At 41.3% G+C, this 27,931-nt stretch overlaps 5 protein-coding genes across 6 annotated transcripts in view; 2 read left to right on the plus strand and 3 right to left on the minus strand.

Moving 5' to 3' along the window:
- znf576.1 (zinc finger protein 576, tandem duplicate 1) overlaps positions 1–9,202 on the plus strand; it is a 21,159-nt gene extending 11,957 nt beyond the window's left edge. Inside the window, exons 5-12 of the mRNA XM_010787947.1 lie at positions 496–993; positions 1,422–4,984; positions 5,078–5,336; positions 5,686–5,883; positions 5,960–6,049; positions 6,177–6,369; positions 6,562–6,769; positions 7,485–9,202. Of these exons, the coding sequence (XP_010786249.1) occupies positions 496–993; positions 1,422–4,984; positions 5,078–5,336; positions 5,686–5,883; positions 5,960–6,049; positions 6,177–6,369; positions 6,562–6,769; positions 7,485–8,753 (6,278 nt within the window). The 3' untranslated portion in view covers positions 8,754–9,202. The remainder of the gene's footprint in view (positions 1–495; positions 994–1,421; positions 4,985–5,077; positions 5,337–5,685; positions 5,884–5,959; positions 6,050–6,176; positions 6,370–6,561; positions 6,770–7,484) is intronic.
- An 826-nt stretch (positions 9,203–10,028) lies between these two features.
- znf576.2 (zinc finger protein 576, tandem duplicate 2) lies at positions 10,029–14,607 on the plus strand. The gene is made up of 5 exons (XM_010787938.1): positions 10,029–10,087; positions 10,771–10,958; positions 11,034–11,149; positions 11,718–11,861; positions 11,966–14,607. The coding sequence occupies exons 2-5, from the start codon at positions 10,814–10,816 to the stop codon at positions 12,818–12,820; spliced, it is 1,260 nt and encodes a 419-aa protein (XP_010786240.1). The 5' UTR covers positions 10,029–10,087; positions 10,771–10,813; the 3' UTR covers positions 12,821–14,607.
- A 1,182-nt stretch (positions 14,608–15,789) lies between these two features.
- The window catches only part of LOC104960017 (discoidin, CUB and LCCL domain-containing protein 1), a 24,082-nt gene continuing 11,940 nt past the window's right edge, over positions 15,790–27,931 (minus strand). The window contains exons 15-16 of the mRNA XM_010787948.1: positions 23,033–23,038; positions 15,790–15,887 (exon numbers count right to left, since the gene is read on the minus strand). Coding sequence (XP_010786250.1) covers positions 15,790–15,887; positions 23,033–23,038 — 104 coding nt within the window. The remainder of the gene's footprint in view (positions 15,888–23,032; positions 23,039–27,931) is intronic.
- Positions 16,974–21,549, minus strand: LOC104960011 (oocyte zinc finger protein XlCOF6). The gene is made up of 3 exons (XM_010787942.1): positions 21,324–21,549; positions 20,753–21,035; positions 16,974–20,675 (listed from the first exon to the last, which is right to left on the minus strand). Exons 1-3 carry the CDS (start codon positions 21,345–21,347, stop codon positions 19,207–19,209), a joined length of 1,776 nt encoding a protein of 591 aa, XP_010786244.1. The 5' UTR covers positions 21,348–21,549; the 3' UTR covers positions 16,974–19,206.
- On the minus strand, positions 22,223–26,525 carry LOC104960010 (zinc finger protein 572). 2 transcript variants are annotated; one of them, XM_010787941.1, is made up of 4 exons: positions 26,307–26,525; positions 25,702–26,065; positions 24,297–25,258; positions 22,223–23,837 (listed from the first exon to the last, which is right to left on the minus strand). In XM_010787941.1, exons 2-4 carry the CDS (start codon positions 26,054–26,056, stop codon positions 23,040–23,042), a joined length of 2,115 nt encoding a protein of 704 aa, XP_010786243.1. In that variant the 5' UTR covers positions 26,057–26,065; positions 26,307–26,525; the 3' UTR covers positions 22,223–23,039. The 2 variants fall into 2 exon arrangements, with proteins under 2 accessions (XP_010786243.1, XP_010786242.1); XM_010787940.1 differs by having other exon boundaries at positions 26,170–26,525.

Genomic DNA, 27,931 nt, shown 5'->3' on the forward strand with positions numbered 1-27,931 from the left:
GCTCCTAGCTAAAATGCTGGTCACATCCTTATGTAAACAAACACGCATGTAAACGGCAATTTATCGAGCTCAGAAAAGTTATCGAGTCCATTTTTATTTATCGTACGATAAGTCAATTTATCGATTATCGCGACAGGCCTAGTTGTATATAATTGTAACGCAATACATGATTGTCACTAAAAGCCTTTTCTCTACATTACAATAACATATAAAAAATAATTGATTAATTAATTGTGTTGTTTTTAATCAAATATCTCTCAGAGGGGCGTGGGGAGTGGCCCCTTATTTTCATCTAAAGTAACAGACAGAGAATCAGCACTTTTGAAACAGGGCAGAAATTATGGGATTCTACAATTGGTGCTCTGTTTTTCAAGCCAAACACTTCAGAGACATGTTTTGTATATATCTGAGACCTATAATATATTGATGAAAAACAGTATACTAGGAGACCTTTAAATGTAAACTTTCTCCCACTCCTGTCTTGTTTCCCTCTAGCGTCTCAGCTGTCCCTGCAGTGCTTTGAGTGCCACATAATCTTCAGTGATGCCAAGAGCAAGGAGCGTCACCTGAAGCTGAGCCACCCTGCAGAATATGAACAGTGCATACTGAGGAACTCCCTTTTCGCCTGTTACGTTTGTGACCGCCACTTCACTAACTCCATAGATCTGATGCTCCATCAGAAAGCTCACACAGAGAAGAAACCCTTCAAGTGTCCGATTTGTAGCGAGGCCTTCAACAAGTCATCAGAGCTCACCTTTCATAAAAAAAATCACTATGGCCAGGACGGTTATGAATGCACAGACTGTGGGAAAAACTGCAAAACGATGACAGCTTTGAAGTATCACATGCGCAAACACTCTGGAGAGAGGCCGTATGTTTGTAAGGAGTGTGGAAAAAGGTTCAGCATGTCCAAAGCTCTGCAGAAACATATGACGGCACAATGTCAAGGAGAGGGTGGAGACCCAACAGCTGACGCCCTGAAAAAAGCTATTGGTAAGAATAAATGGAGGTCTTAACATTTTACACATGCTAACTTAATGCTAGCAACCTGGCTCTTAATATGGATTGTAATTAATATCTTTATCCTTCATCTTGTCATGTAGTGCCATCATGACATCAACATTTAATTTGTCCAATATTTTGAATAATGACTGGTTACTGCAAAAGTAAAAACATTTCAATAAGCCTCAGCATTTGGGGCTAATAAGCAAATACTGGCATGCGAACATGCTTAACTAATAGAACGAACATGGCAAACATTTCATTTATATGCCGAATATAGCATTTTGTTGAAAGCAACACTTGCCTATGTACAGGTTTAGATTAGTACAGTGAAGTATGTAATAAATGTTTTTATTTTTACAAAATGTTTTTGTGTTATTTAGTTTATACCATAATAACTGTCTTTTTATTGTCTCTAGGGCCTTCTTCAATAAAGTATCCTTGTTCTTTATGCAAGGCCACTTTCAAGTCTACCAGGACACGGCAATATCACATGAAAACCAAGCACAACATGGTGCCTGCTACAGCAAGTAAGGCCCTCTCAGCTGAGCATCAAGGGAAACATAATACACCCATCATAACTCCAATATCTATTTGCCAGTCATCACTACTACAGGCAGGCCCCAATGGACCTCTGCAAAAAGTTGATGCCAATATTGACACAGAGCAGATTCGCAGACTTATTGAATCTTTGGGAAATGTGCAGAGAGTAAACCAAGTTGTCATATTGGGGCAGCTGCCACCTCATGCTGCACCGCTGGAAGTCCATCAGATGTCACAACTACCACAGACAGATTTTATGGAACTGAAACCGACAGGATCTAACATAGTTGAAATGGAACCTTTAAACCCATGTTTTGCACTGGATCAAACAATTATACTTGAACCTATTACGCCAGAAGGACAACTGGAAAACCCTGATTTCTCAGAACTAGGTTCCAACCTAACAATAGGGGAAAATATAGAGCAGACTCAGACTGAACAAACAGAAAGACCTGAGGGAGAGGGGATGCATCAGATCCTTCAACAGCCTGATAATAGTGCAATTCAGTTTGATCAAACAATGTTTCTGAATGGAGTAGATCAAGACCTTGAGCAAACAGTAATATTAGAACTTATACCAACTGAAGAGCTTGAACTACCACAAACCGTGTCACAAAATGAAATCCCATCATCCTCTCTGGTAAACGCTGACCTGCAGCAGATGGCATATCAGACTGTGATAGATGAACAAACCAACATGTCAGCCACAACTCTTGCGACTGGGCTGGAGCTGACACCTTTACAAACAGAGCAGCAGGGCCTTCCCTTTTTTGTACCATCAGACACACTCACACACACAAGTGGAGCTGAAGTGGTTGATTCACAAATGCAAACAGTAAGTCTAGATCAGGAACACCCTGTGATGGATGGAGCTGCACCACAAGAGACACAAGAAAAAGCTGAACAAGATCAATCTGAACGAGAACCATCTGAGAAGCTGCCGGTAGAAGGGAAGAACGGTGAGGAGTCTGAAGTAGAGGATCCACCTGCTAAAGACGTGTTTCCATCCAACTTAGAGACCAAGCAAGTCCCACAGGTGTCCGAGTTACCCGTAAATGTAATGTCAGCTCAAGAACTTGTGAAAGTGCGGAAGAGAAATTCAAACAAAGCGTTTATCTTACAAGGATGTATGCATGAACTAGGCGGATCAATATACAAGGATGATTTTCAAATTGATGCTACACCTTCCAAACGGCAAAGAAAGAAAAAGTCTCATCTTGTAGTTAAATGTAGCCCTCAAAGCAAAGAAAAGAACAACAAGAAACAGAAAAAGCCATCACAGCAGCATCAGCCAATACAAGAAGACGAGATGATAGATAAAATACCAGCAACAATTCTCTCAAAGAAGAAGGTTTCACCACAGAAGAAGGGAAAAAAGGGCAAAAAGGATAAGAAAAACAAACATTTTGTTTCTAACGCTGAAAAAAATTCTCCTTCATCAACCCAGGATTCACAAGTCCAGCAAGTCAAAGAGGAGACAAGAAAAAACAAAACAAAAAAGCAAAAAAAAGTGACCAGGGAAGGTGTGACACTCATTAGTAAGCATAACACTTTAGCATCGCCTGTATTTAAAAAGAAAAAACAAACCAATATAATGCAAAAAGATCAGACCAAGAAATCAAAGGGTGGAAAGAAAAAGAAAAACCTTTCAGAAGAGGAAAAAGTCGAAACAAAAGAGAGCGCAGCTTCAACAGACATATCTGGAACACATATAACACAGGAAACTCTACTTCTACTGAAGGGTCATAAACAGCCTCGACTTAAGGTTTACAAATTAGACCCTTCAAAGGCACCAGGCCAGACACAGGAAGCTTCACCTGTTGAGGGCAGCACAATATCCCAAAAGAGTAAAGAGATAAACTGTAAACATTCAACAAGTGAGTGTACAAATACGGGGGATAAGAAAAAAGGAGGAAGAACTAAAAAGAACCAGAAAACTCTCTCATTGTTGTCCTCGCTGCAGGCTTCCCGTCAAACTCCCAAGACACTGCCTGCCAAGCCAAAGACAACAAGGAAACGTAAAGCCTCCTCAGGAGTGGAGACTGAAGGAGTGATAACTTCTAATTCTAAGCGTGCCTTAGAGTGTAAGGACTGTGGGCAAAGATTTAGTGAAGTCTCGTCCCTTCAGAAGCACAAGGCAATGGTGCATATCGTAGAGAGTCCCGGTCTCACTTACACACATGGAAACATCTTTGAAGGCGTCTCCACGTTGGATCTTTACCAGCTTCCAAAACAGCCCAATAAGGTTGTCGGGGTGATGAATGCTGCTGCAGACTGGGATACTGAGCCTGAGATTGTAGAGATGGCATTAGATGAGAAAGAGCGAAGTGTCTCTTTTCCAGCTTTGATTCCATCCCCATCTTTTCTTGTCCCTCCTTCCGATGTTGAAGTCATTGAAAATGAAAATGATGGAAATGAAAATAAGGCTGCAGATAAACAGTCCTGTACCTCTCAAGAAGTTCACTTACCAGCCGATCAAATGAAAACCAGTGGAATGCATCCAATCCTACCGTCCGAACCCCCATTAGGTACCTCTGCTCAGACAAAGAGTTTAGAGTTCGGTGAGCCTTTGGCATCAGACGAGAACAAGCAAAAAGAAGCTTCCCTGAGGAATCCCAGCACAGAATCTGAAGTCCAGGGTACCACCGATGAGGACATAAAGGAGAATTTACTTCTTGATGTAGATTTAGTCACTGTTGGGGAGCAGAATGACAGAGTTGAAACAACCTCTCAAGAAGACTCTGTTCCTCAAAATGAATCAAGTGTAACCTGCAATCCTGAGGATGGAAGCATCAACAAACTTTCTGGGCAAGTTAACAATGAAGCAACAGCTGGAAGAAGTCTAACTTCACAAACCGTGTCATGTTCCACTCATCAAGTGGAGATCAAGGAAGAGGAGGAAGAACTGCTAGTACAGAAGAAAAAAGGAGGAAAAAGAGCTATTTCAAGAAATGCTACAAGGGGTAGGAGAAGAGAAACAGGACGTTTAAAACGGGATGTGATTTCAAAGAGAGCTTTAGTTGGAGATACCACCAGAGGAACAGAGTCAGAAAAAGAACAGGAGGAATGTCAGCTACTTTATGAAAAACGTCCCATCAGCTCTGCTTCAGAAATACATGATGACGGCCAGCCCAGCACAAAGACATTAGAGCCAGAGATCAGCACAGAATTTGAGGCCAACAAAGCCACAGCTCCAGCTGCATCTTTGTCTACCATTCCCTCTACATTAGAGAAACCTCCTGAAGAACCAGTTGTGTTGGAGTCGGTCACCAGTACTGACCAGGTAAAGGGTGTAAGACGATTGCAGGAAGGAGAGGAACACAACAGGGATGCTAACCAGTCTCCAGTCATCATACTTGAGAAGTTCCTCACCTCCACACAAGAATCAACTGCTGACAAGGAGCCGGGCCTGGTGACAGAGCGGAACCATCAGAGACAGGTGAGAGGTCAATTGTACCAACAAATACCATACGTTGATGATCACGATCATAAATTGAACATTGTAAACTTAAAACTTTGGTTTTGGTTTTAGGGTTTTGACAACATTGCTGAGAATGAAGACCTGGAGAGCCAGCAGATCAAGGTTGAAGAGAATATCCCAGATCGTCCACTGATTGCACCCATCTGTCAAAACAGACTGAGTGCAAGTGTGACTTTGCAGCACCATAGTGATATAAGGACCGTGCTGGTGAAGGAGGAGAGCAGCCTCATGCTGAATGAGACCCAGGCCAGCGGCAGACACATCCGATGGAATGTGGAGCCAGTCAACACGGAAAACATGTCCAGTCCATGTAAGTACTAACAGCACTTTTGGTACATTACTAGCACAATTGTGCTAGTTCAGCATTCAGGTAAATGATATTATTTGATTTCTTCCTGGAAGATAGATAATAATAAATCGATACCACCCATGTGTGGGTATTGAGCTTTCGCCAGAAAGCAATTCAATTAAGTCAGATTAATTAAGTCTATTACGTTCGTCAGGGACAATGTACCAAAATACAACTTATCCAAAAAGAAGAGATGTGTTGTACCTAAACATGAGCTTTTTTTCACCTGCGAGCTCTACCTTTTCAAGGTAGTACATAAGCCTATGCCTTGATTTTTTCCTTTTCATAAATGTATGTTTTTTGCTTTCAGTAATTGAGAGTGAGGAGACAGCCATGGACGAGAGTTGCGTCACCCCCCCTGAGTTCAACACCAACCAGTGCATCTTCTACCCTGTAAAGGAAGAGGAGAGGGAATTTTTACTGGGGGCTCAGAACAACAGTGGGAATTCAACAACGGGGGCATTCTGTGATGCCCAGCTAACAGAAAAACATGTAATAGATCATTCAAGTGAGTTGTTGCCTTTTCCCAGTGATATTTAACAAAGATTATACAATTATTTTAATGTTGAATATGTTAACAACAGATGAAGGCTGCCATTCTGCACCAGGCTACGAGGAGGTGAGAGTTAGAAAACTGTCAGAACCAGGGGTCAGTGACTCTGCAGATAGACAAGGTATGTTTTCTTTTAGAATAGTCCCTGTACGTGTGGCTACTTAGAAAATGCTAACATTTGTAGGCTAATTATTAAATATAAAGATTATACTTTTAATAATTTGTTTGTATATGATCTGATCCTACAGCTGAGGCAGAAGCTGAGATGCAGCATCCACCTGACCTCCGGGACTTTCTCCTCCAGAGTTCAGATGAGGAGGATGTGGGTGTTTTTGAGATGTCTGATCCTCAGCTTGACTCAGAAGCAGAAGTAATGGCTTACTTCTACAGAAACCAAACAAACAGTGCACAGCAGGCCGGCAGTGATGAATTATCACAAAAGTACAGTAGATCTTTCCTTCTTCTCACCTTCACAGATAACTGCGTTTTTCTACTTTTTATTTAGATTAAATATTGTCATACTGTTCAGTAATGATGTTTATTGTGTTATATTATTGTAACTCAAAATGAAAACTCAAGCTTTAGGGAGAACATTATGTCTAAAATGTTTTTGTTTTCTTTTTTATCTTTTAGCATGCCAACTACATCAGGCCAGATCCAAGCACCAAGAGAGGAAACCAGAACCACAGAGCCCATTGACTACTTCTCCAAGTATTTTGGTTGGGATACCTGGGTAGAAATGGCTAATTGCACAAATAAAATATCCAACATGCCCAGACCTGTCACATCCAGAGAGGTTGCACAGTTTGTTGGGATCCACATTGCAATGGGAACTTTGAAGGTTAGTGCTCCGTTTTTTGAAAGTGTATTTGTCTCGTGTCATTTTAAATTGCAACCTTAATGTTGAAACTCATTTAAATGTGTGGACCAAAGCTCCCTTTGATAATTGAAAAATATAGCGTGATGCTGAAAATAAATGCCTTTTGTTTTTAGTTGTTTTAACCACTGTAATGCGTAATACTGGTCAACTGAAAGCAGCCATTTCAGAACTACACACTATTTGGAATGCTGCTGACAGGTTTTTAACCCAAAGTAAAATGAGAGCTCTTATAACTCTTGTTTTATGCAACCTACACTGGCTGCATGTATCTTTTAGAATTTAGTTTGAGTCCTTAGTGTTTAAGGCACTTAATTGCCTTGCCCAGGATTGTCCCCAAACACTAAGATCCTCCACAGATGCTCAGTTTGGCAATGCTGCTTAGGCACCACTCCACAAAATATGGAACCTATCTGTTTTAGTCTTGCTGACTTAGTGAACAGTTTGAAAAAAACCACAAAACTCATCTGTTTTTTTAAAATACAGCCCAGTAATAGCAGCTGTCTGTCTTTGTATCTGTATAATTCAAATGTTTAGATTACAGAAACACAAATGCTCTCATTTTCTATTTGTTTAAGTCTATGTTTTTTTAATCTGTGTTTTTAAACTTGTTTTGTGCTGCATTTTGTGAATTAAATGTGTTCATTCATTCTAACTATATAACTTAACTATTTTTCAGTTTCCCAGTCCTAGGCTCTACTGGGAGAACTTGACTAAGGTGCCCTTGGTTGCTGACTCCATGCCGCTTTCCCGTTTCCTCGAGCTGTCTCGCATGTTGAAGCTTGCATGTCCTGCGAAGGATCCAGTCAACAGTAATGTTCAGGAAGGAAGATGTGATAGTGACTTTCAAAATGCTCAGCAAGGTCAACCCCAATCTAGCAGGCAAAGTGAAATTGGCCAGCGAGACACGCTAAATGAGCTGAGCAGCTCACAAACACAGACTGATCCCCTGTGGAAGGCTCAGCCATTATTGTGCCGTTTCAAAGCAGGGTGCCAGTCTCTCAGACAAGAGGGTGATTATGCAGTTGACCAATATCCTCTACCTTTGACTGGGAAAATGCACAACAAGAAGCTGTCTCTTTACTGTACTACATTAGTTGGATTTGGAGGTTTGCTCTTACATGTGGATCTTAAGTTGGGTCAGTCCAGCAAACAAGATGCAGTAGATAAAATGGTCCCCAAAGGTAGTATGGTGTTTCTTTGCAAACAGGAACTGTCCACCCCTGCAATGCTGGAGCGTCTGTTAATTGCCGGCGTTCATGGTGCCGGAAGGGTTGGAGGAGCCAGAGGACAGATCGGAGATGAGTTTGTAAGCTCAGATGGGAAGCTAATGTTACGCAGATCACACTGTGGCTTTATACTTTCTACAGCGGGCAATAACCAGAGGAACATGGCCTCATTGATGGACAATTTTGAGAAGGCCCAGATGTCGGCTCAAGTCAACAGAGATTTGCAGAATCTTTACTCAATTCCTCTCACTGCCTCGGCCCCAACCTGCTGGCCTCAAGCGGTGCTCTGGTACTTAACAGATCTGGCTTTGGTCAACTCCTGGCTCCTCTACAGACAGGATCACAAGGCAGTGTCTGCACCTTTGACTCTAATGGCCTTCAGATTGGAGGTGTCCAAATCTTTGATCCTCTCGAATGGCTGTGATGCCCAGGACTCAGTCCTCCCTCAGACCCCCAGAGAAAAACCTCATACAACAAATGAAAAGCCCAATCCCAGCCTGGTGGAGGAGAGTCCTCTGCCAGATGCAGCCACGCGGTTCGACGGTTCAGGACACTGGCCAGAGCAGCTTGGGGAGGGAGAAGGAGGCAGGTGCCGCTATGGAGATTGTCAGAGAACATCTCGAGTGCTATGCCTTAAGTGCTGTGTTTTTCTTTGTATCTCACGCAACCACAACTGCTTTTTGAATTTCCACAATCAAGGAAGTTTGGGAAAAGAGTAGCATCAACTGCAAAATTCACCCATTGACATTACGCTTCCTGATTTAGAATGTAGCTGTGCTTTTGGTGTACTACATTCCAGTTCCAAAAAAGTTGTATTATTTCCTCTGTCCTTACAACTTTCCCATGATGCCTTTCACTGGGCAATGTTTGGAAGCATAATTTGTGCTGCAATTTAAAAACAAATGCTTTGTGATGTGGCGTTATATTTGTAGTGTCAAACTGAATTTGCCTTCAGAAGGAAATTAAATTAAATATGCATAGCCATACAATTGGTGCTGCAAATAAGCACAAAGTATGATTTTGGCATTACAGTAAGTTATTTTTCTAAATATTTATCTTAACCTGACCTAACATGAATTTACATCCTTAAATGGGCTTGTTTTTGGCTCTGAATTAAAATGTTATTTATTTGAAATGAAGGATACAATAAAAGAAAGATGAAAAGATACATCTTGCCTTTTCTTGAAGACTGCCAACATATTTTGAGCCATCTTTATTGTATTGCATTTTGGTGTTATTTTTTCTACTTTGACATGTCAAAATGTGTTGGAAGAAATTCGATGTATTTATGCATTGAAATTGCACTCCAATAGGTATTGATAATGTTTAATAGTGGTGAATTTCATGAAGATAATTGTAAAAGTGAAATAGTTGTACATTTAATACAAAAACTCCTATACAGAGTTGTGTTATGCTGCAGATATAAGTCAAAAAAAATTCTACATATATTATTTTAGATAACATTACACACACAAATAAGCTACAACATATACCTTTGTGTGTAAGCTTGTTGGCACTATGTTATTATAGAGGAGGTTAACAAAGCATCGACAGAAAATGTAATGAGTACTTTTCACTAAGTTGTTTTGGGTCACGTGACATAGACCAAACATAGAATCAGATTGAATAGAAAACGAGATAAATTCAAATCCATGATCGTAAACAAATAACTGTATCTGTCCCATTTCGTATTTTAGATGATGGTATTAGTTAATTAAGTGTATTAAATGTACGGTCACATTTTGAAATGTTTGTTATGGTGCTATTATAATGTATTAAAGTAATGTTCACCGTGTCCATGAACATGTTTGTGTTTCTTCAGGCACAAAATGCAAAGTGCATAATGCATAACGTTCCTAGTTCATTTTATATTATATTTGTATTTGTTGATATTTTGTTTAAATGTTATCAATAATGTAACGAACACTCCACGGCCGCCATCTTAGCTGTACCAACGGCTATCACATCCACCAGGAAGTGTCCGATCTATTCGTTGTATTTCTATAGGGTCAACTCTTATTCAGTCAAACTACCTTCCAAAGAGCGGCTAGAGGTAACGTCTACTAAATGTTACATTTGGTTTTTTAAATGCTTGGTTTTATGGCTATACAAACATGCGATATATGGTTACACGACAGGGGCATGTAGCCGCAAAACAATGAGTTAAAACTTGATACGTGAAAAGGCACGAAAAGTCCTCGATTCTCTTTGAATGGCAGCCAGTGTTGTTAGCGCTAACTAGTAGCTAGCATGCTATCTGGCGTTAGCCCGCTCGGTAGCCCAGTACTTTATGATTAGCGTTAGCTACCTGCACATGCTAAACACTTAAGCGGTTATCAGTTGTGTTTATGGTTACCGCTTACAATAAGTTCACGTTAAGGCAGTTAACCAGAGGCCGGATGACCTGCAATTGTGCTAGTTAGCCTAGCTAGCGGCCCTAAGAGCAGTTACCTAGCGTGAGCCGAAACTTGGGTGTTTGCTAATACTAGACAAACAGGTGAAATACACTTGGGGCAATAAACGTTGTGGTTTCGATGTATTTTTGTTTTATATGAATCAAAGATGAATTTATCGTGGAATGTATTTGTTCACTGTCGTCTGTTGAATTTAACTGTATATGAACGCAATCAACGAAATGTGGGGTTACGTTTGATCGAACCGTGTTATATGTTCCCGCTTTTATTTCCACGTCATGTAACCTCACGTACATTTGTCGTTGTTTTTGCCTTCTTTAAGCAAGCTGTTTTGAGTGAGGGTCGAGACCACCCAATTTACCAGGATGGACTCGGATATTTTGAACATAGAGGATATAGTGATGGGACGGGCATTGCCGGATCCACCTCCCGAAGTTCCCCCTGCAAAGCCAGCCGCACCATACAAACCAATCAATTTTAAGGGACCTCCAACGACCACCATCCAACCTTGTAAGTGTTTCGATGGTCATAACTTAGTTTGGATTTTCTTTGCTTGGTCTATCTAATTTGCTCATGTCCTTTCAGACCAGCATGAGAACCTGCAGTGTTTCCAGTGCTTCATCACCTTCTGCAGTGCCAAAGCCAAGGAGAGGCATATGAAAAAGAGCCATCGGGAAGAGTATAAGCAACAGCTTCAGCAGGTAAGCTTGACATTATCAGTTCATATAATAACTACAAAGCTTAACCGTTTGGGTCTTTTTAGAACTTTTGAATTTGACAATGTGCATAAATAAACATAGTTTAAATTGGTGTTTCTGACTGCTATTTTGTAAGGGAAGTCTTTTTCCAACTCTACTTTGTGACACTGAGTTGTATGACTTTTATTTTGCAGTGCCTGTTCCTTTACTCTCCTCAAATTATGAATGTAACAGGTTTCTTGGGTACACAGTTCCCCCCATTACGTTAAATGTAACATTAGTCAAAATGTAATGGCATTGTAATGCTAAAAAACTATAGTGCCAAAGTACATTCACTTGTGTGTTTCAAGTTACGCTTGAAATGTACAGTATGTAGGTAAGCCTCACGTTATGTATTTGGGATAATGCACACTGTTTATAAAGTTCATACAATTAATACATGTTAATGGTCAATAGCCCAAAAACACGCTTCTGCACATCACTTGATTCTGAAGAACTTGGGCTGAACATTTCACCAATTTAGCCAAACCTATGTTAACTTTGGCCCCTCTTTTTTTGTATCTCTTCACAGGGAAACACATTGTTCACTTGCTATGTGTGTGATCGCACTTTTCCTTCATCTGAAGAGCTGACACAGCACCAGCCAACACACAGCAAGGACGATAAGCCCTTCAAATGCGTGCACTGCAAGGAGAGCTTTAAAACATTCTCTGAAGTGAGTGCCATGCTTAAAAGTAATTTTCCCTGGCTGTATTGAAACTAAAATACACTATTTCTTACTAAATGTTTTTTGTATTTTTTTTACCCGTCACATAACAGCTCACAGCCCATAGACGACAGGTGTGTCCAGAGAAACAGTTGGTTTGTAAGGATTGCAATGAAACCTTCAGGAGTGCAGGACTGTTGCGTACTCATCGCATTACCCAGCATCCCCGCCCTGACGTAGAGACCGCAGAACAGCCAGAGGATGCTGCGAAGACCCATCGCTGTAAGAAGTGTAGTCAAGGCTTTGAAACAGAACCAGAGCTGATAGCACACCAGGAGAAATACCCTGAAGGCCAGCAATGCAACGGCAGCACTTCATCTGTCAAGAAACGCGGACGGCCTACCAAAGCTGAAGACGCGGCAGCAGCTGCTGATAAGAAGGGAAAGCGTAAGAAGAAGGATGAGCCTGAAGCGCCCGAGGAGGAAGAGAAGGCTAGCAGCACTTCAGAGGCAGCAGCAGCAGCAGCTCCAGCTGAAGAAAAAGGAAAGGCAGCTGGAGCAAAGCGTGGCCGTCCTCCTAAGGTGGCAGCAAAACCAGAAACTGAAGATTCGAAGAGTCCTGAGGATGACAGTGATGCTCCAGCAAAGGAGAAGAAAGTTAAAGCAGAGGCTGCTCCTGCAGCCCGTCAGCACCCCTGTCCTGAGTGTGACCAGGCATTCCCCAGCTTAATTCAGCTCCGTGCTCACAAGAAGGAGAAACACGCTCCCCGGAAGGCCCATCCCTGCGAAGAATGTGAAGAGAGCTTTGCCCGTCCCGATCAGCTGGACGCCCACATGTCCCGAGCTCACGCCGTGGGCCGCCTCTCCTGTCCAACCTGTGGGAAGAGCTTCGGCCGTGAGCGAACCTTACAAGCTCACCTGAAAAGTCACCCCGAGGAAAATCCTGAAACCCCAAGTGCAAAAAGATAATTGAGACGTGGGGACCCTGTAAAGTCTATGGTTTTTGAAGATTTTAGTCAAGAATTGTGCTTTTTCTCTTTTAACATAGGAGTTCTGATGGTTTCAGATGAGTTTGGAATGATTTTGAGAATGACGTTTTAGCAAGATTTGGATTTTAAGTTGAGTTTGATTAAGAACTGTTGACATTTTGGACGGATGCATCTTGTAAATTGACTAACCAAATGTTGTTAAAAACATTTACTACTCCCTTTGCCAGAAAACATAGTTTATTATTAGTTTATATGAACTAGGGGTCGACTGATTATCGGCCTGGCCGATTATCGAGGCCAATATTCCGCATTTTTACAGATTATCGGTATCGGCCTTTTTTTTTTATCAAATTGCCGATACAACTTTGGCTCTGATGTGGCCGTTTCTCTGGCTAGTCACCACAGTTCACGAGCAATGTCCCGCCCACAGCGCTATCTGATAGGCTATTACTGAAGTGCCAATCAACACTAAAGATTTTCCGGGCTGCAGCCAGCCAGAGGCGTGACCTTCTCAGATTACAGGCAGGTGCGAAGAACGCAGACACAGACAGAGGCAAGCAGCAGCAGTGAGCGTTGTTTCGAAGGTAAATCAGTTGAAAGCCGAAGTTCAATAAACATCCCAATCCCCTATGCTGAAGTTGCAAAAACACCACGATCTTATCCAATTCTATCAGTTTCCCAGTTACAAAGGGACCGGGCGGGGCAGGTAGCGTCTCGCAGCGGAGAAACTGAGTGGAGAAACTGAGCGCTGGGACGACTGCTAGTGGAGCCTCGCAGCAACTCTGCTTTCTGCACCACAATCTGGTGCTGCTGAATTGGGAATACTAAATGAGTGAGACTCAAATATCAGAAGTTCAGAACAAGTTTTAGTAGTTTTTATTTTATTTTTACTTCATTTACTTTACTCAGGGTCACAGAGAGGAAACCAGTTTTAAGATGTTGAAAAGTTCATTAACCATAAAAAGGTATTTCAAAGAAGTTGTGTTATTCTACATTTTGACACCAAGATTTTCAGATTTTACTGCAAATGTATATCGGTTCCAAATATCGGTTATTGGTCTCCTTGATTACTAATAATCGGTATCGCTATCGGCCTTGAAAAAGCCATATTGGTCGATCCCTAGTAAAAACAAAGTGTTTTGATTAGCTTTTTAAATGATTTGTTTCAGTTTTTTAAAGCGTGAAATAATAAGTGTGGTGTGAGTTTATTTCTTGGTGACTTGAGTTGTGAAACTCGGTTTGGAATTTTTTTCTTTTTAAGTTTTCCTCTTGTTTGTTTTGTTTTCAAATTGCGTAAGTTCATATTTTGAAGCAAATTAGATGCCTAGTAGAGATACTATGTTTGAATGTTTAGACAGTTTGTCAAAAGAATTGTGTTATGTACAGCTTCCGGTTCATATAGTGCATTTTTATACTCTCAATATTTTGATTATGTTCCTTTTCTAAATTAAGTCTCATTGAAGAATCATTTTTAAAATAACACAATTATGTCCTGCTAAAGAAATATTTTTGCCGTAGTGCTACAGCTTCAATGTGATTTTGCCACAATAAAAAATACTTTTAATGTTTCACTAGAATAATATCTCATGTCTTAGACATTTCTTAAATGGAACTCATGACTCTTTAATGCTTTAGGGTCCTATGTTGAACTGTGTATATCATGTGTTTTTCACTGATTGGATTGTTTCTCTCGCCATTGCAATGTGTCTGGACACTGCAAGAATTGAATAAAACATGCTATCTCAAGGGAGGCTGCCGAACATTTAACTTGTCTGTTTGTCATTGTTCACACCTTGCAAGACATTTTTGTGAGCCTCTTTATTGTTTAACATTTAAGGTACTGTCATATCATACAGGGAGTCAAGTAACCATGATGTAATATTTATTATATATTTTAAGCTCACATACTTGGGTACATTTTACACGATAAACTAAAAGTTTACTCTTATAAAACATTTACTATCAACTACTAAATTACATTTCATTTAGCTGACGCTTTTGTCCAAAGCGACTTACAATTACCGATTACAGGGACATTCTGCCTGGAGAAACTAAGGGCTAAGTGCCTTACTCAAGGGCACACCAGTGGTGTTCCAGGCTGGATTTGAACTCACAACCTTCCGATCTTCAGCCCACCTCACTATCCATTAGACCAGGGGTTCTCAAAGTGGGGGTCGCGACCCCCCAGGGGGTTGCGAGACCCCGAGTGGGGGTCGCGAGATGATTACAAAATAAAAATGGTAAAAAAAATTGATTACTTTTTTTTATAATAATTATTTTTTAATTATTATTAATAATAATGTTAGCATAGACATTTTTTTCTTTGACAAACCACTAGCGCAGTGTTTCTCAAACTTTTTCTTTTTTTTTCCTGAAATTATTTCACTAACTTTTCTAGAATATGGTCACTAACCTGAATTTTACTGCACTCCCTGTCAAATAAAAATAGTAGCATTTTAAATTGGCATATAAGAAATGCCCAATAAATATATTATACAAATTGGGTCATAGATTGATAAAGCAGAAATAATAAACTCCAATTATTATCTGTTAATGCGTATACATGGTTTACAAATACGGAATCTTTTCCAGATTTGACAACACAGAGTATAACATGTACAATTTTGATTATGATGTCGAGTCAGAGAATCATGTGTTTAATCATATAAGTGACTCGTGTAAATATTATACCGATGATCAATTTAATGACAATGTTGGACTTGAAAATACATTTTCTTTAGTATTAAAGAAAATGTATTTTCAAGTCCAACATTGTCATTAAATTGATCATCGGTATAATATTTACACGAGTCACTTATATGATTAAACACATGATTCTCTGACNCATCCCCTCCCCCAGCGAGGGGGCACTTCACTGAGAGGTCCGGCGATAAACAGGACACAGGGTCAAAGCTAAGACAATCAAAGCCCTCACTGAGGCCCGCCTCATTAAAATAGCTTCAGCTCTGAGGCTCCCTGGGCTCTTGAGTAGGGGTCTAGGCCTCCCACACCATAGCCCCTAAGCCCGGGGCGGAGAGCAGGGTCTGGTCACACTGTCGGCCCCCGTCCCCGTGATTAGAGGACACATTGTCGGTGGCCAAGTAGCTCAGACAGGGGTGCAAAACTGGCCAAGAGTGGGACTGCCACTGAGAAGAAGAGTAGCATTTCCCAGGAAGTGCGGCGTAATATGCAAATAAGCAATTCATTCAAACGTTTTTCCCATCAAGACAGAATTCTGCTATGTGACAAAGTGAGTTTTCAAACCCATGTAATGAAGTATAAGTGGGGGTTCTCCAATATGTTGTGATTACTGATATTTCCTGCCTGTATTGGCTGATATGCATTTTCTATTGGAGTCTTGAAGATAAAGAAATGCCAGTTTGAAATGTGTTGACGTTAATTATTGAGGCACACATTGAAAAAGGCATACATTGAAAAACCTTCAATCTTATGGTTTACTTATTTACTTTCCTGAGGTTTGGGAGAAGTAGTAAAACCTTCAGTTAGGAGTTTAATCTCAGTATTTTCAAAAGGTAATCAAATGGTTTTAAAGATCATACTTTAATCCTGGTTAATTTATTATATTAAGAGAAATTGATGAATTGAATATGTATTTACTTTTACAAGGGAAGCTCAATTAAAATAACATCTGTATCCCAGTAGTGCCTTGTTTACAGGGGTATACAAAATAAGAATAACACTTTAGTTGCCTAAATAAAAACCTCTTGAGTTAAAGGTGGGGTAGGTAAGTTTGAGAAACCGGCTCGAGATACACTTTTTGTTATATTCCATGGAATGCTCTTAACATCCCGATAGCAATGAATATCTGAAGTGCTTTGACAAAAAATCCATACAAAAATGTCATCTGTAGAAGCCGTAGCGCTGTAAAAAGCACGACCAATCATTTTAGCTAGCCCGGCTAAAATAACTGGATGGCCTACCTGCCTGTCAGCCTTCCATCTGTGCACAAACTTATCTCGTGCCCTCATTGGTCATGTGCGCGTTCGTGTGTGTTGGAGGAGGGGCTCTGTAAGGAAGTGGCAGATTTTTTCCAGCTGTGTATTTTCAAATTCTAGCGCACTCGAGCTGGTTTCTCCAAAATTACCTGCCCCACCTTTAAGTAAATATTGCTACGAAGTAAAAAATGTATAAAACAAAGATTAAAATATTGGATACATTTGTCTCCATTTCAGTGATTTAGACAAACTTTAGCTTTTATGTACAGTTAGATAAGACTATTGATTCCACTCTAATATCTTCCTGTTTTATATTCACACAAGGATGCAGCCAGTAGCTTAGCTTAGCTCAAAGAATGGAAACAGGGGCTAACAGCTAGCTAAGTTCTGTCCAACAGTAACAACATCCACAGCTCTCCAATATACACTGATACCGTTTTTTATGTTTCTGATGTTCCCCATGACAATGTTTGTCGCATCCCAAATTAATAGAAATTAAAATATCCTTTTATATCCATCCAGACTATGCAGAGCCTGCTGTTGCTGCTATTGGACTGAAGATCGGGTCTACATTCAGACCCTCCTCAGACGAAGGCTACACCACGCCCTTCGCCTTCAACCATTATGACACTCCTGTCAACCTGCCGGAGTACACCGAGCCCCTTCCCCCAGAGCCAGAGTACGCCACCCCGTTCAGTGAGCAGATCACCGAGTGCAGCCTTCTGGCTCACAGCCATACACACACACCTCTCACACCAGCACCCAGCACCAGGACGTCCCCCTGCCGCTCTCAGTACGACTGCCCCTCACACAGGGTGCTGTCCAACGGCTACTGCACTCCGGCCCTGCATGCCAACGGCCCCCGGCCCGTCAGTGTGGTGTACGCTGAGCCAAAGTCATGTGACACTTTACTACAGAAGCCCACATATGAAGAGCCTTTGTGAGCTCAGACATGGAAGAAAAAAGACTCTTCTGAGCTAAACCGTGATCTGGAGTGGACACTAAGATGGACAGTGTTGTCCAGAGAGAACTCATGCTGACAGAGCTGAACTTCCTGTGAGGGATGTATCCGGAGCTGGAAAGTCACTTAGGAGCACAATGCACATACAAGGGTGCACAAAGATCTGAGAACCATATGCAAACAAATATTTCCTTCCTGGAAGTATGTTGCGGAAGTATACCGTGATGCACAAAGAAAACGCAGGCTCAGTGGCGTCGCACTCAGAGATATTGAAATGTTTAATCACAAGCTGCACTTTCAGAAAACACATACAGCAATGTCTGCCTCAGTGTGTTCAACAGGTTCATGCAAACAGAGTGAATTGATTATGTTACTTGTTCTCACTAAACATTGTATTCACAATGTATGATTTGTACATGTTTTGCAAAAGAAACAACATTTAAGAAGCACTGTAAATGGAACACTAACAGTGGTTCATATTGTTGCTATGATGAAGAATAACCACTAGAGGGCTCCCTTGAGCTTTAAACAGTAATGAGTTGTTTTACTCATCCACCTTTTCTCACTCCTCAGATATTTGTCCTCCATTTATAAAAATAAATAGTAACAAACATATTCTTTTTTTAAATAAATGCTTTTAGTATAACACAGAAAGGCACAACAACCCTGTGTCCTTATGCAAGACACACAACCTTAACATAAACAGTTCCAATATGTGGCCTTGTTTTTTGTCACTACAGTAATTTCATCTGACTTAACTCTGTGCTTCCTGCTTTCATTGTCTACGCCATGATGCCAAGATGTGTTCAAAGGAAAACAAAGGCCTTAAACAGATAGAATTACTCAGGAACATTTAAATAAACCGATATGTCAACGCTGTTGTGCACTCTTAGTGAAAAAGAAGAAGATAGAAATGTGTCCTTATTCCTATCCAAAGGGTTTTTATATAATAAGGGTAAGGGGAGCGTGGAAGTTCGCCATTATATGTGAAAATGTAAATAAAAGAACCTCCTATGTTATATAATTCTTTTGAAATTCTTTTACATGTTTTGCGCTGTCACATTTAGTAATGAATTGGCTTACCTCTACCACTGCTGAATAAGGCACAATACAAATAAAACTGTGTTAAGGGGAAAAACATTTCCGTAGTTGACCTGGTGTGTGATTACAGTATCAAGGTTATTTTAAAAATAGACATGAAACAAGCAGCTGGATACCTCCAATGGGATCCAACGGTTTAAGGTTCGAACAAGATAATTGAACTTCTGAATTTAAGATCTACAAAATATTTGATTCAATCAGTTTTGGTTTTACAAATGAAATTAAACATCTTAATTTAGGTCTGAAAAAGAGATGTAGTGCTATATATAACAAAGACTTTTCAAATGTAAAAGTGCGATACTTAACTATATCGCAAACATAAATCCAACACTTGTTTTTAAGAACTATTTACTCTAATGGTTGGATGTTGTTCGCCTGTTGTAATGTACCACTGTTAGGGAACCTCTTGTTTGTGCTCATCTCTACCCCCCGTCCCTCCTCCTCCCTCCCTTCAGAGGAGTAATGCATTAGAGTCTGGTGTCTGTTCCTGGACGGGGCGTCCTTAAAGCGCAGGCCACAGTCTTCACATGTGTACAGAAGCCCCCCTCTAGTGGTGCCTGGGATTGTTTCCCCTGACTGAGATTTGCTCTCATTACCAGGATGAGCAGCGGCAGAAACAGGACATTCAATGGGATTTGTTTGTGAGTTTGTATTCAGACTGTTGGGTGTATTTAGCCCAGGAAAAGTCCTGGGGCGCCCAGGTTGACAACTGCGACCTGCTGGACCTCGATCTACATCTCCAGCTCCTCCGTGTTGGGGGGCCAGCCCGTGGACTGTGCGGTGGTGGAAGCGGATCCCGGAGCGGTTGGAGAAGCCTTTGCCACAGAAGCTGCAGATGAAGGGTCTCTCCCCTGTGTGGATGCGCATATGGGTCTTAAGAGCTCCTGACTGGGTGAAACATTTCCCGCACTGGCTACAGCAGTAAGGCTTCTCTCCTGTGTGTGTCCTCTGATGGGCCCGGAACCCTGCAAGATGGGGAAACCCCCTGCTACAAAACCCACAGGAATACGGCCTTTCGCCTGTGTGAATCCGCCTGTGGATCTTCAGAGCCCCCGACTGGCTAAAACTCTTCCCGCAGTCCGAGCAGGAGTATGGCCGGGCGCCCGTGTGCACGTTGAGGTGGATGCGGAGATTGCTGTGGGAGTTGAAGGCTCTGCCACACTCTGTGCAGAGGAAACCGGATTGTTTGTGGGCGTGGTCAGAGCGCTGGTGCTGCAGCAACTGGGACGGTCTGGAGAAAGAGGCAGAGCAGTGCATGCAGGGATGCAGCGACAACATGCTTGTAGGCGCCCGTCCTATTTCTTCTTGTTGCTGAGTGTGTGTTTGTCTGTGCTGGTGGGGGCAGGGGGGGGAAGAGCACTGGCAAGGCAAGCAGGGGAAGGGGCCGGAGAGCTGAGGGCAAGGTAAACAAGATGTAATATGAATGGGATGATAGCTGTGAGGAAAACGGGAGTCAGTGCCTTCCTGGTGGCTCAGTATGTGGGTACAGGTTTGCGGGCGATGGCAACACAAGCAGGGAAACAAGGAGGGGTGGGACACGGGGCCCAAAGACCCTCTGGAAGGAGGAGTCTGGTCTGGGCTGTGAGTGTCTGCCCCCACCGCCTGTGGCCGGCTGGACCCCCTGGTCTCCAGATCAGGTGTGGTGCTGCTGGGTTCACTGCTGAGGCTCATTGGAGCAGTCCTGCGGAGGTCTTTGGGGGGGCATACTGCATTAGAGCGTGGGGGTGAGGACATGGATTGTCCAGGTTTTAAAGTATCAGAGGAAGAAGGAGAAGTGGAGTAAGGGCAGCCAGGACAGTTGCATGTGTTACGCACATCTGGACGAATAAAGAAATATGAATTACAATATAAGAAACGCAAGAACATTATAGAAACCATCATTTTGAGCTCTTACCTTCTCTTCTGTCTTTGGCCGGCTCTATCTTCCTCTGTGATGCCCCAGACTGGAGCTGTCTGCTGGGCTCTGATTCTGACTTGTCCCGGGCAGATGGAGGTTGTTGTGGAGGTACAAGTGAAGCATCTTTGAACCGCAGACCCTCACCTCCACCTCCACCAGCAGTTGCAGCAGCAACGCCCCATGCTGTGGTAAGCACATCTGGTTGATCCTTCAAGGAGTTTCCAGATGTGATAAGGTCACCAATGAACTGATGCATCTCCATCCAGGAGCACGGAGCACGCTGCAAGAAGTACAAGGCACAGCTGAGAGTCTGAATGCATTTTCAAGATTCAAGGCTTTATTGTCATGTGCATATTAGCTACAGTGTAGATATGGCAATGAAAAACTTAAGTCACAGGCTCATCCAACAGTGCAACATGAATATAGGACATAGAACAAATAAAACAGATACATTTAGTGTATAGATAACCAAAAGTACAACTGATTGTGCATTGACAAAGATGTATATGTTGCTTAACTTTAGCTGAAACACAAGTTCCTCTCAAATGGACTGACGGGGTCTACTTACAATGTCGCTACACTTATTATTCATTTGCCCATGAATATAAACAAACGGCGTTGTCGTCCTCGGATGTACAGCTTAGCTTAAAACAACGATTTCCATATATCACACACTGAGGTTCAATGAAGGCCTAATAAAATGCACTTCTGTTTTCATATAACTTATCTACCGTAGCCTCCTCCCGTTAAAATCACCGTTACAAACATCGCTTCACTCGGCAGCAGACTTTGTATATCCGGGTTCTTTAATCATGTGACACGAGTTGGAGTCTTTCCATTTTTGTATTAAACAATAAATGTTCACGAGACAAAATAAACACTGATTGAATATTTAATATATTATTAATAATATTAAGCATGAAGGTATTTAATCACAATAGATCAAACTACCAAATAAATTGTTATTCCAATAACATTTTTTTTAAAAATGTTTTTAAGTATTACAGGTAAGATGAAACAGGAATGAGGAATTTAGATCCACCGGTTAGCATCTATGAGTATGGCAATTGGCAAAACCATCGAGGTAAACTTGTTTATTTTTTAGATATGATAAAACTAAAATCCGCAGACAGATATGTCAAAAATATTTGTCAATAATCAAGTTTGTTGTGCGAGAACAAAAAGAAAACATGTGTCAGGCAATGGAATGATAGTCTTTAATCCTTGTAGTTATTCCAATAGAAAAGTTATACTAAATCTTTTTTTCTCAGTTTAATTGTTATGTTTAAAGGAAGTTATTTTATCATCAGTGTTCTAGCATCATCATAATACTCACTAATGAAATTGAAATAGACTACACCTCTCAAATATCCGGAAAAAACTACAGAGCTCTAAAAGTTTCAAAAAGATACGTTTTGAATTTGTGTTTGCCTAGTCTCAATCTCTATCTAGGTTGAAGATAAAATATTCAAGATAAAGGTGAGCCATAGTAAAAGACTTACCTGACGCTGTGGATGTACAGCTGTCTTCCTGTTTAATGAGAGACACAAGGATGTCTTTTTGGATTAAGAACACACTGATGTTGCATCAAGGACGACTGTTTATTTGTCTTCAGATAAACATGAAAAGATACCTGCAGGCTGTAAAGTTTCAGCAAATGACAAAGTGACAGAAAAGCATTGATCAGTACCATTGCTGCATTCCTTAAATATTACACTGTCTATATAAAGAAATGTTTTTTTATACTAAAAAAATCCTGTGTCTTTTCTTTCAACTATACACACATTCATTATCCTAAGGATTTCTCACACAAAAACAAGTATGAAAAAAAGGTAGAATTTGGAAGTGTTTACATTGCATAGGCTTCAGAACAGCTACAGTACCCTTTTGCTCTGTTGGCCTAAGGGAAAAGCTTCATATGGAAATTCAAATAAAAGGAATGCCAGAAGAGGCAGGCGTTTGGAATGTTTTTTATTAATTATAAATAAACTAAAATATCTATTTTTCTAAGGTCCCGCATTAGAAACACACCAATAGTGAAAGAATATGACAAAAAATGCTTTTGCATACAAGGTTGATAAGGTAAGAAAAGGGGCTTGGATGGTAGAAAAGGGGATTAGACAGAAAAGCATACAATGTTAGCATAACACCTCCATGTTTGGTTTGCAGGGCCACAGGTACAGCAGTCTGTTGCAGAATTCAAACACACCCTCCAGTAGGATATGTGACAACTCTTTTATTTTTCCCCTACCAAAATGTCAAATTTCTCTACATCAGCATAGTTTCAAATATCAACCTCCATCTTAATTTCTTTCTCAGTCAGCTGACAAGATGTGGATGATTTTGGATCTCGATCAGGACCAGGAGATTGGGGCTCTTTCTTTATGTCTATTATAAGTCTAGAGGATGTTGTATTCACCTCAAAACTGGAGAGATCCATAGGATCAATTTTAAACTGCTTCACTTCTGAATATTTCTCTTCTGGGTTTGTCTTAACAATTGCTTTGCTGTAACTATTTTTTAATTCTTTTGTTTCAGTGCCATTAGCCTCTCCTGTAGTGTCCCATTCTCCTGGCTCCCTTTTAGGAAGAAGAGATATGTTGCTCGGAGCTGACTTGGAAGAGTTACACTTCTTGGACAAATCCAGAGGTGCTTCACACTCGGGATTGATCCCATTATCCAAATTCAGATGGCCATTTAGCGGCACTCCGGAGGTATGCAGTAGAGCTTCTTGAGGCTGGCCCTGCAGAGCTAGAACCGGTAGTGTAGGAGAGGATGCAGACGGGAGGTTGAGGCCGGTGGTTTGAGACGCACAGACAGGAAGAAACACAACGAGATTGACGCCAGGAGGCGGCTGTTTGTCTAGGGTGAGCTTCCATAAACCGTCAGATGGAACAGAGCCACCAGACACACCAGTCAAAGGTCCTGGACTCCCAGAATGCTTCACTGGTTCAGCGGGGTTGTTTAAAACGACAGTGGGCTTTGTTTCTGGGTTTTTTGGCTTCTTTGACTCTGGTTTTGCAACAACCATTTTTGAATCCGACGAGGAGCTCTTTGAAGCCGGCCGCTTCTTGGGAGCACTCTAAAATGAGAAACACAACAAAACATCCCAGTTACTCAATAAATTATGCAAAACACAAGTGTCACGTGGCGGTATAATCAACCTGGAGAGACCCATAATAACCCATGCTTGTGGTGGGTTTCAATTACAATTTAACAGGAACTGGCATATCATCTCTTTGATATCGATGTTTTTAGAACGCTTCCACAATTAAATGTATGTCCCCTGCCTTTTTGGCTACAAAACTAGATGACAATAATGTAATGTTGATAATGAAGCTGAAAACAAGCACAATGGATTTGAATCTTTTTACCAGAGAGGACAGTGGAACATGTCTGTGTAAAGTTGTCATCCAGTGGTGTATTATATTAATACAACTCATTTCATGTATTAGTGTATTATATGATCTGCATTTAATAGACTGTCAGATATTGCTGCTTTGAAATGATACTGTACATCAACATAGTGCCCTGAACTCACCGCAGGCTGGGGTGTTTTTCCACAGGTCTTGAGGTGGCTGTCGTAGTTCTGCTGGTGGGGAAAGCCCACTCCGCAGCTCTGACAAAGGCATGGCGACTTTCCGGCATGACCCCCCATGTGGGACATCAACAGTAAGGCCGAGCGGAAACCCTTTCCACATTCAGCACACTTCAGCACCCTCTGGTGAGCCCCGGCATGTTTCTTCAGCTCTTCAGAAGTGTCGAATCTCTGCCCGCACTCCAGACATCGGATCTCGTCCCCTTTAGGCTCCTGGTTGCCCCAGCAGCCCGTGTCCTTTTTGTGCTGCTTGAAGGCCTCCTGACTGGGGAACTCTCTCAGACACGCCACACAGTGAAGGCGTTCAGGTTCACATTTGTGTTGGCGGTAAAGCTTTGCCAGGCGGAAGTGGCAGTGGCATCTTACGCAGGTGTAAGGCAACAAGCCCAGATGGGAGAAGCTGTGCTTCAGGAGAGCGTTCTTCTTAGTAAAGGTCTTTGTGCAGTCTGTGCATTTAAAATTGTGATGGCAGGTTGTTCTCTGATGGCGCGCGAGAGATTTTGGAGAGTTAAAATTGCGGCCACATACCTCACATACAACATCCTGCTTAGATTTGTGTAACATAACGTGATTTTTACACGCCTTCAGAGAAGTGAACACACGTTTACAAAGGTCACACTCGTAAAACTCGTTCTCAAAGTGAGTTCTGGACAGGTGGTCTTTCAAGTCTTTCGGTGAGAGAAAACATTTCAGACACACACGGCACTGGAGAACATCCACCTTGGCCTGGGCATGCGTACGCAGGTGGACTCGGTAGCTTTTTTTCTGGCAGAAACGCTTCCCACATTCAGCACAGCAGTATGGCCGAGCTCCTGTGTGCAGATTCATGTGGTCCTGGAGCTTGAATTTGGAGGACAGCTGGAGATCACAGACACTGCAGCTGTACTCCCCTGAAAGACCCGACTCTGTGGAAAAATTGGAAATGAATACCAGCTATATTTTTGCTAAGAAATGCTATGAAGACACCTGAACCTGTTTCAGATCTCCCACCCTGCTGTTTCACTCAGCCCCAAGCCCATTATATCTTATATCCTGCGGTACACATTTTTAAAACAGGTCACAGCCCGGCACTGTATTTGTGCTACTTAAACGGCAGTACACATTTGTTGTGGGTCTATTTTCAGCAGTTTGATAAGACAAATGTGGAGTTCTAGTAAACATTTACCACTACGGGACAGTGCTACGTCAAAATAATCACCCAGTGCAAAAGTGTGGTTCTTTTGGATGTCAAAAAATTGAATTTTATCATGAGACAAAAACCATATCAGCAATATCATTATTGTTTAAGACAGACTCTAAACAATACATTACTACTTTATGTTGTGTGTCAAAAGGGAATGAGTCATACCATTGTTTAGTTCCTCCTCATCATCATCATCATCATCCTCCTCCTCATCGTCTTCATCGACCTCTTCTTCCTCATACACATCGCTGTCATCAGAGTCGTCCTCCCCGTCCTGCTGCATTTCTGTTGAATGATTGTGTGTAGTGTTTCCTCCTTCGACATCTTTCTCCCTAGTGTCAGGCTGATCAGTTATGAGCTGTGGAAGGTCTGCAGGATGGTCAAGTCTTTGTAGGTGTGTGGTTGAAAGTGAGGGGGGAGACTGACTGGGTGTCTCTCCATCAGAAGTGGTCCCCGGCTGTAAGATGTCCGAATATCCCAACTCTGTTAGCTGGATATCTATGGTGTATTCAATGGACATGACTGCTGGCTGAGGAAGCACGAAGGGAAATTGATCAGAAAAGAGTTTAATGAGCATTCACAATTATAGGTTAACGTTTAAGACATAATATGTTCAGGTAATGTCCCCCTTACCTGTCGAGCGACTACATCTGCCGCTGAAACTCGAGGTTTGCGTCCTTTTTTCTAACTCTTCCTTTTCTATCGAGCTTGTTTGGCAACTTTTCCTTGGAAATGCATTTTATGACGCACCTTTAATGCACCTCCCTTACCTGGCAGGAGGAACTGATGGTGGCACAGCGTGGCTTCAGGACAATACAACAACCTCCGTGTTAGCTTTGTGTCCCAAGGCGAAAGAGGAGCGACGTTTATAGGAAACCCCCACAAAGATGTGCCACCATGGTGTGGAAAGATAAGCGAAATAGCCGACTAGCTAGCTGTACACTCATATAACCTGGTCACAGCATAGATGGGTGTTTAATATTAGGAAAACAAATGAAGCACCACAAGGAGAGGAAACTCGTGTGGGCGATCGAGCACACCTAGCGCCTCGGAGCGGTATTACATGATATTACAGGTGGAAGGATTTACCCAAAACAGTGCTCGAAAAAGTACTTACATCTTCTAAAATGTAATATACTGCAGTGTAGATTATAGAAGTACAAGTACAATTCCTATAGCTCAATTCAGAGTCATGTGTATTAACGTATTGGGGCTTACAGCAATGACTAATGCATGTGTGTGTAGCCCCTCTTGATGTCACATTATGATACAAAAACCATGGATTTGACATCCATTCAAAAATCATTTCATTTCATTTTTATTTGTCCCGCTCATGGTATGCAAAACCAAATATACAATAATTGCCACAAAACATGACTACCAAAACAACATTGAGCGAAAAGGAGCAGGGAGAAGAATAAAATCTTATGTGACCTGCCCCTTTCTAAAACAAACTAATAAATACAAATAGATGGTCTGCCCTTCATAATAATAATTTTTTTTTTTTTTCTTTTTCACAGCCAAACATAACAGTATCTTAGGATACTAAGAGAAACACAAAAAAAATACTTATTTCCCACTTAACGGTTAACGGAAAGAAACAAAACAACACCAAAACATAACATGTATAAGGAAAAGAAAAGAAAAGAAAGTGCAACACCCTCATCTGAGTCCTACTGGAGAAGAAGGTGGAAAGTGACGCATGATGATAATAATAACAATAACAAATAACAACGATGGCAATGGGACCCGCAAATACAGAGTCATCATCACATCAAAGACATCAAAAACATGAAGGACCAGAGTACATAGACTTATTCACATTTTGCTTCATATAGTCCCATCTTTCTTAATTTATACAACTTCTTTAACTGAAAAATACAAATACAATTCTTTAGATCCTTTTGTTGAGAATTCCACAATTGTACACCAACCACCGAAATACACATTTGTTTAAGAGTAGTCCTTGCATATGGATGCTTAAAATTTAATTTCCTTTTGTGGTCTTCCTTGTCTGATCCAAAAAAAAACAACTGTTGTAAATATGCTGGTAACATTCTGCTTTTTGCCCTGTGCATTACTGATAATGTCTGCAGCTCAGCTATGTCTTTGAGTTAAGAGTCCTGACTTAAAAAACAGTCTGTAGGTGTGTTCTCTTGAGTCAGCTTTATGAATTATTCGTACTGCCCTTTTCTGTAATATTGACAATGGCTTTATGTTGCTCATATACGTGTTGCCCAACAACAACTCTCTTCAAGTGTACAAATTTTGGCTTTTTTCCTTTAGTCCTTATAAAGACAAGGATTTGTTCCGTTTCATAAACGATCTAATGTTCCCGTAACTCCCTACAACATGACTAAGTAAAATAAAAAACGGGAAAAACGTAATAACATAT

Source organism: Notothenia coriiceps, unplaced genomic scaffold, assembly GCF_000735185.1.
Source record: "Notothenia coriiceps isolate Sejong01 unplaced genomic scaffold, NC01 NC01_scaffold00031492, whole genome shotgun sequence".
NCBI classification, from domain to species: Eukaryota; Metazoa; Chordata; class Actinopteri; order Perciformes; family Nototheniidae; genus Notothenia; species Notothenia coriiceps.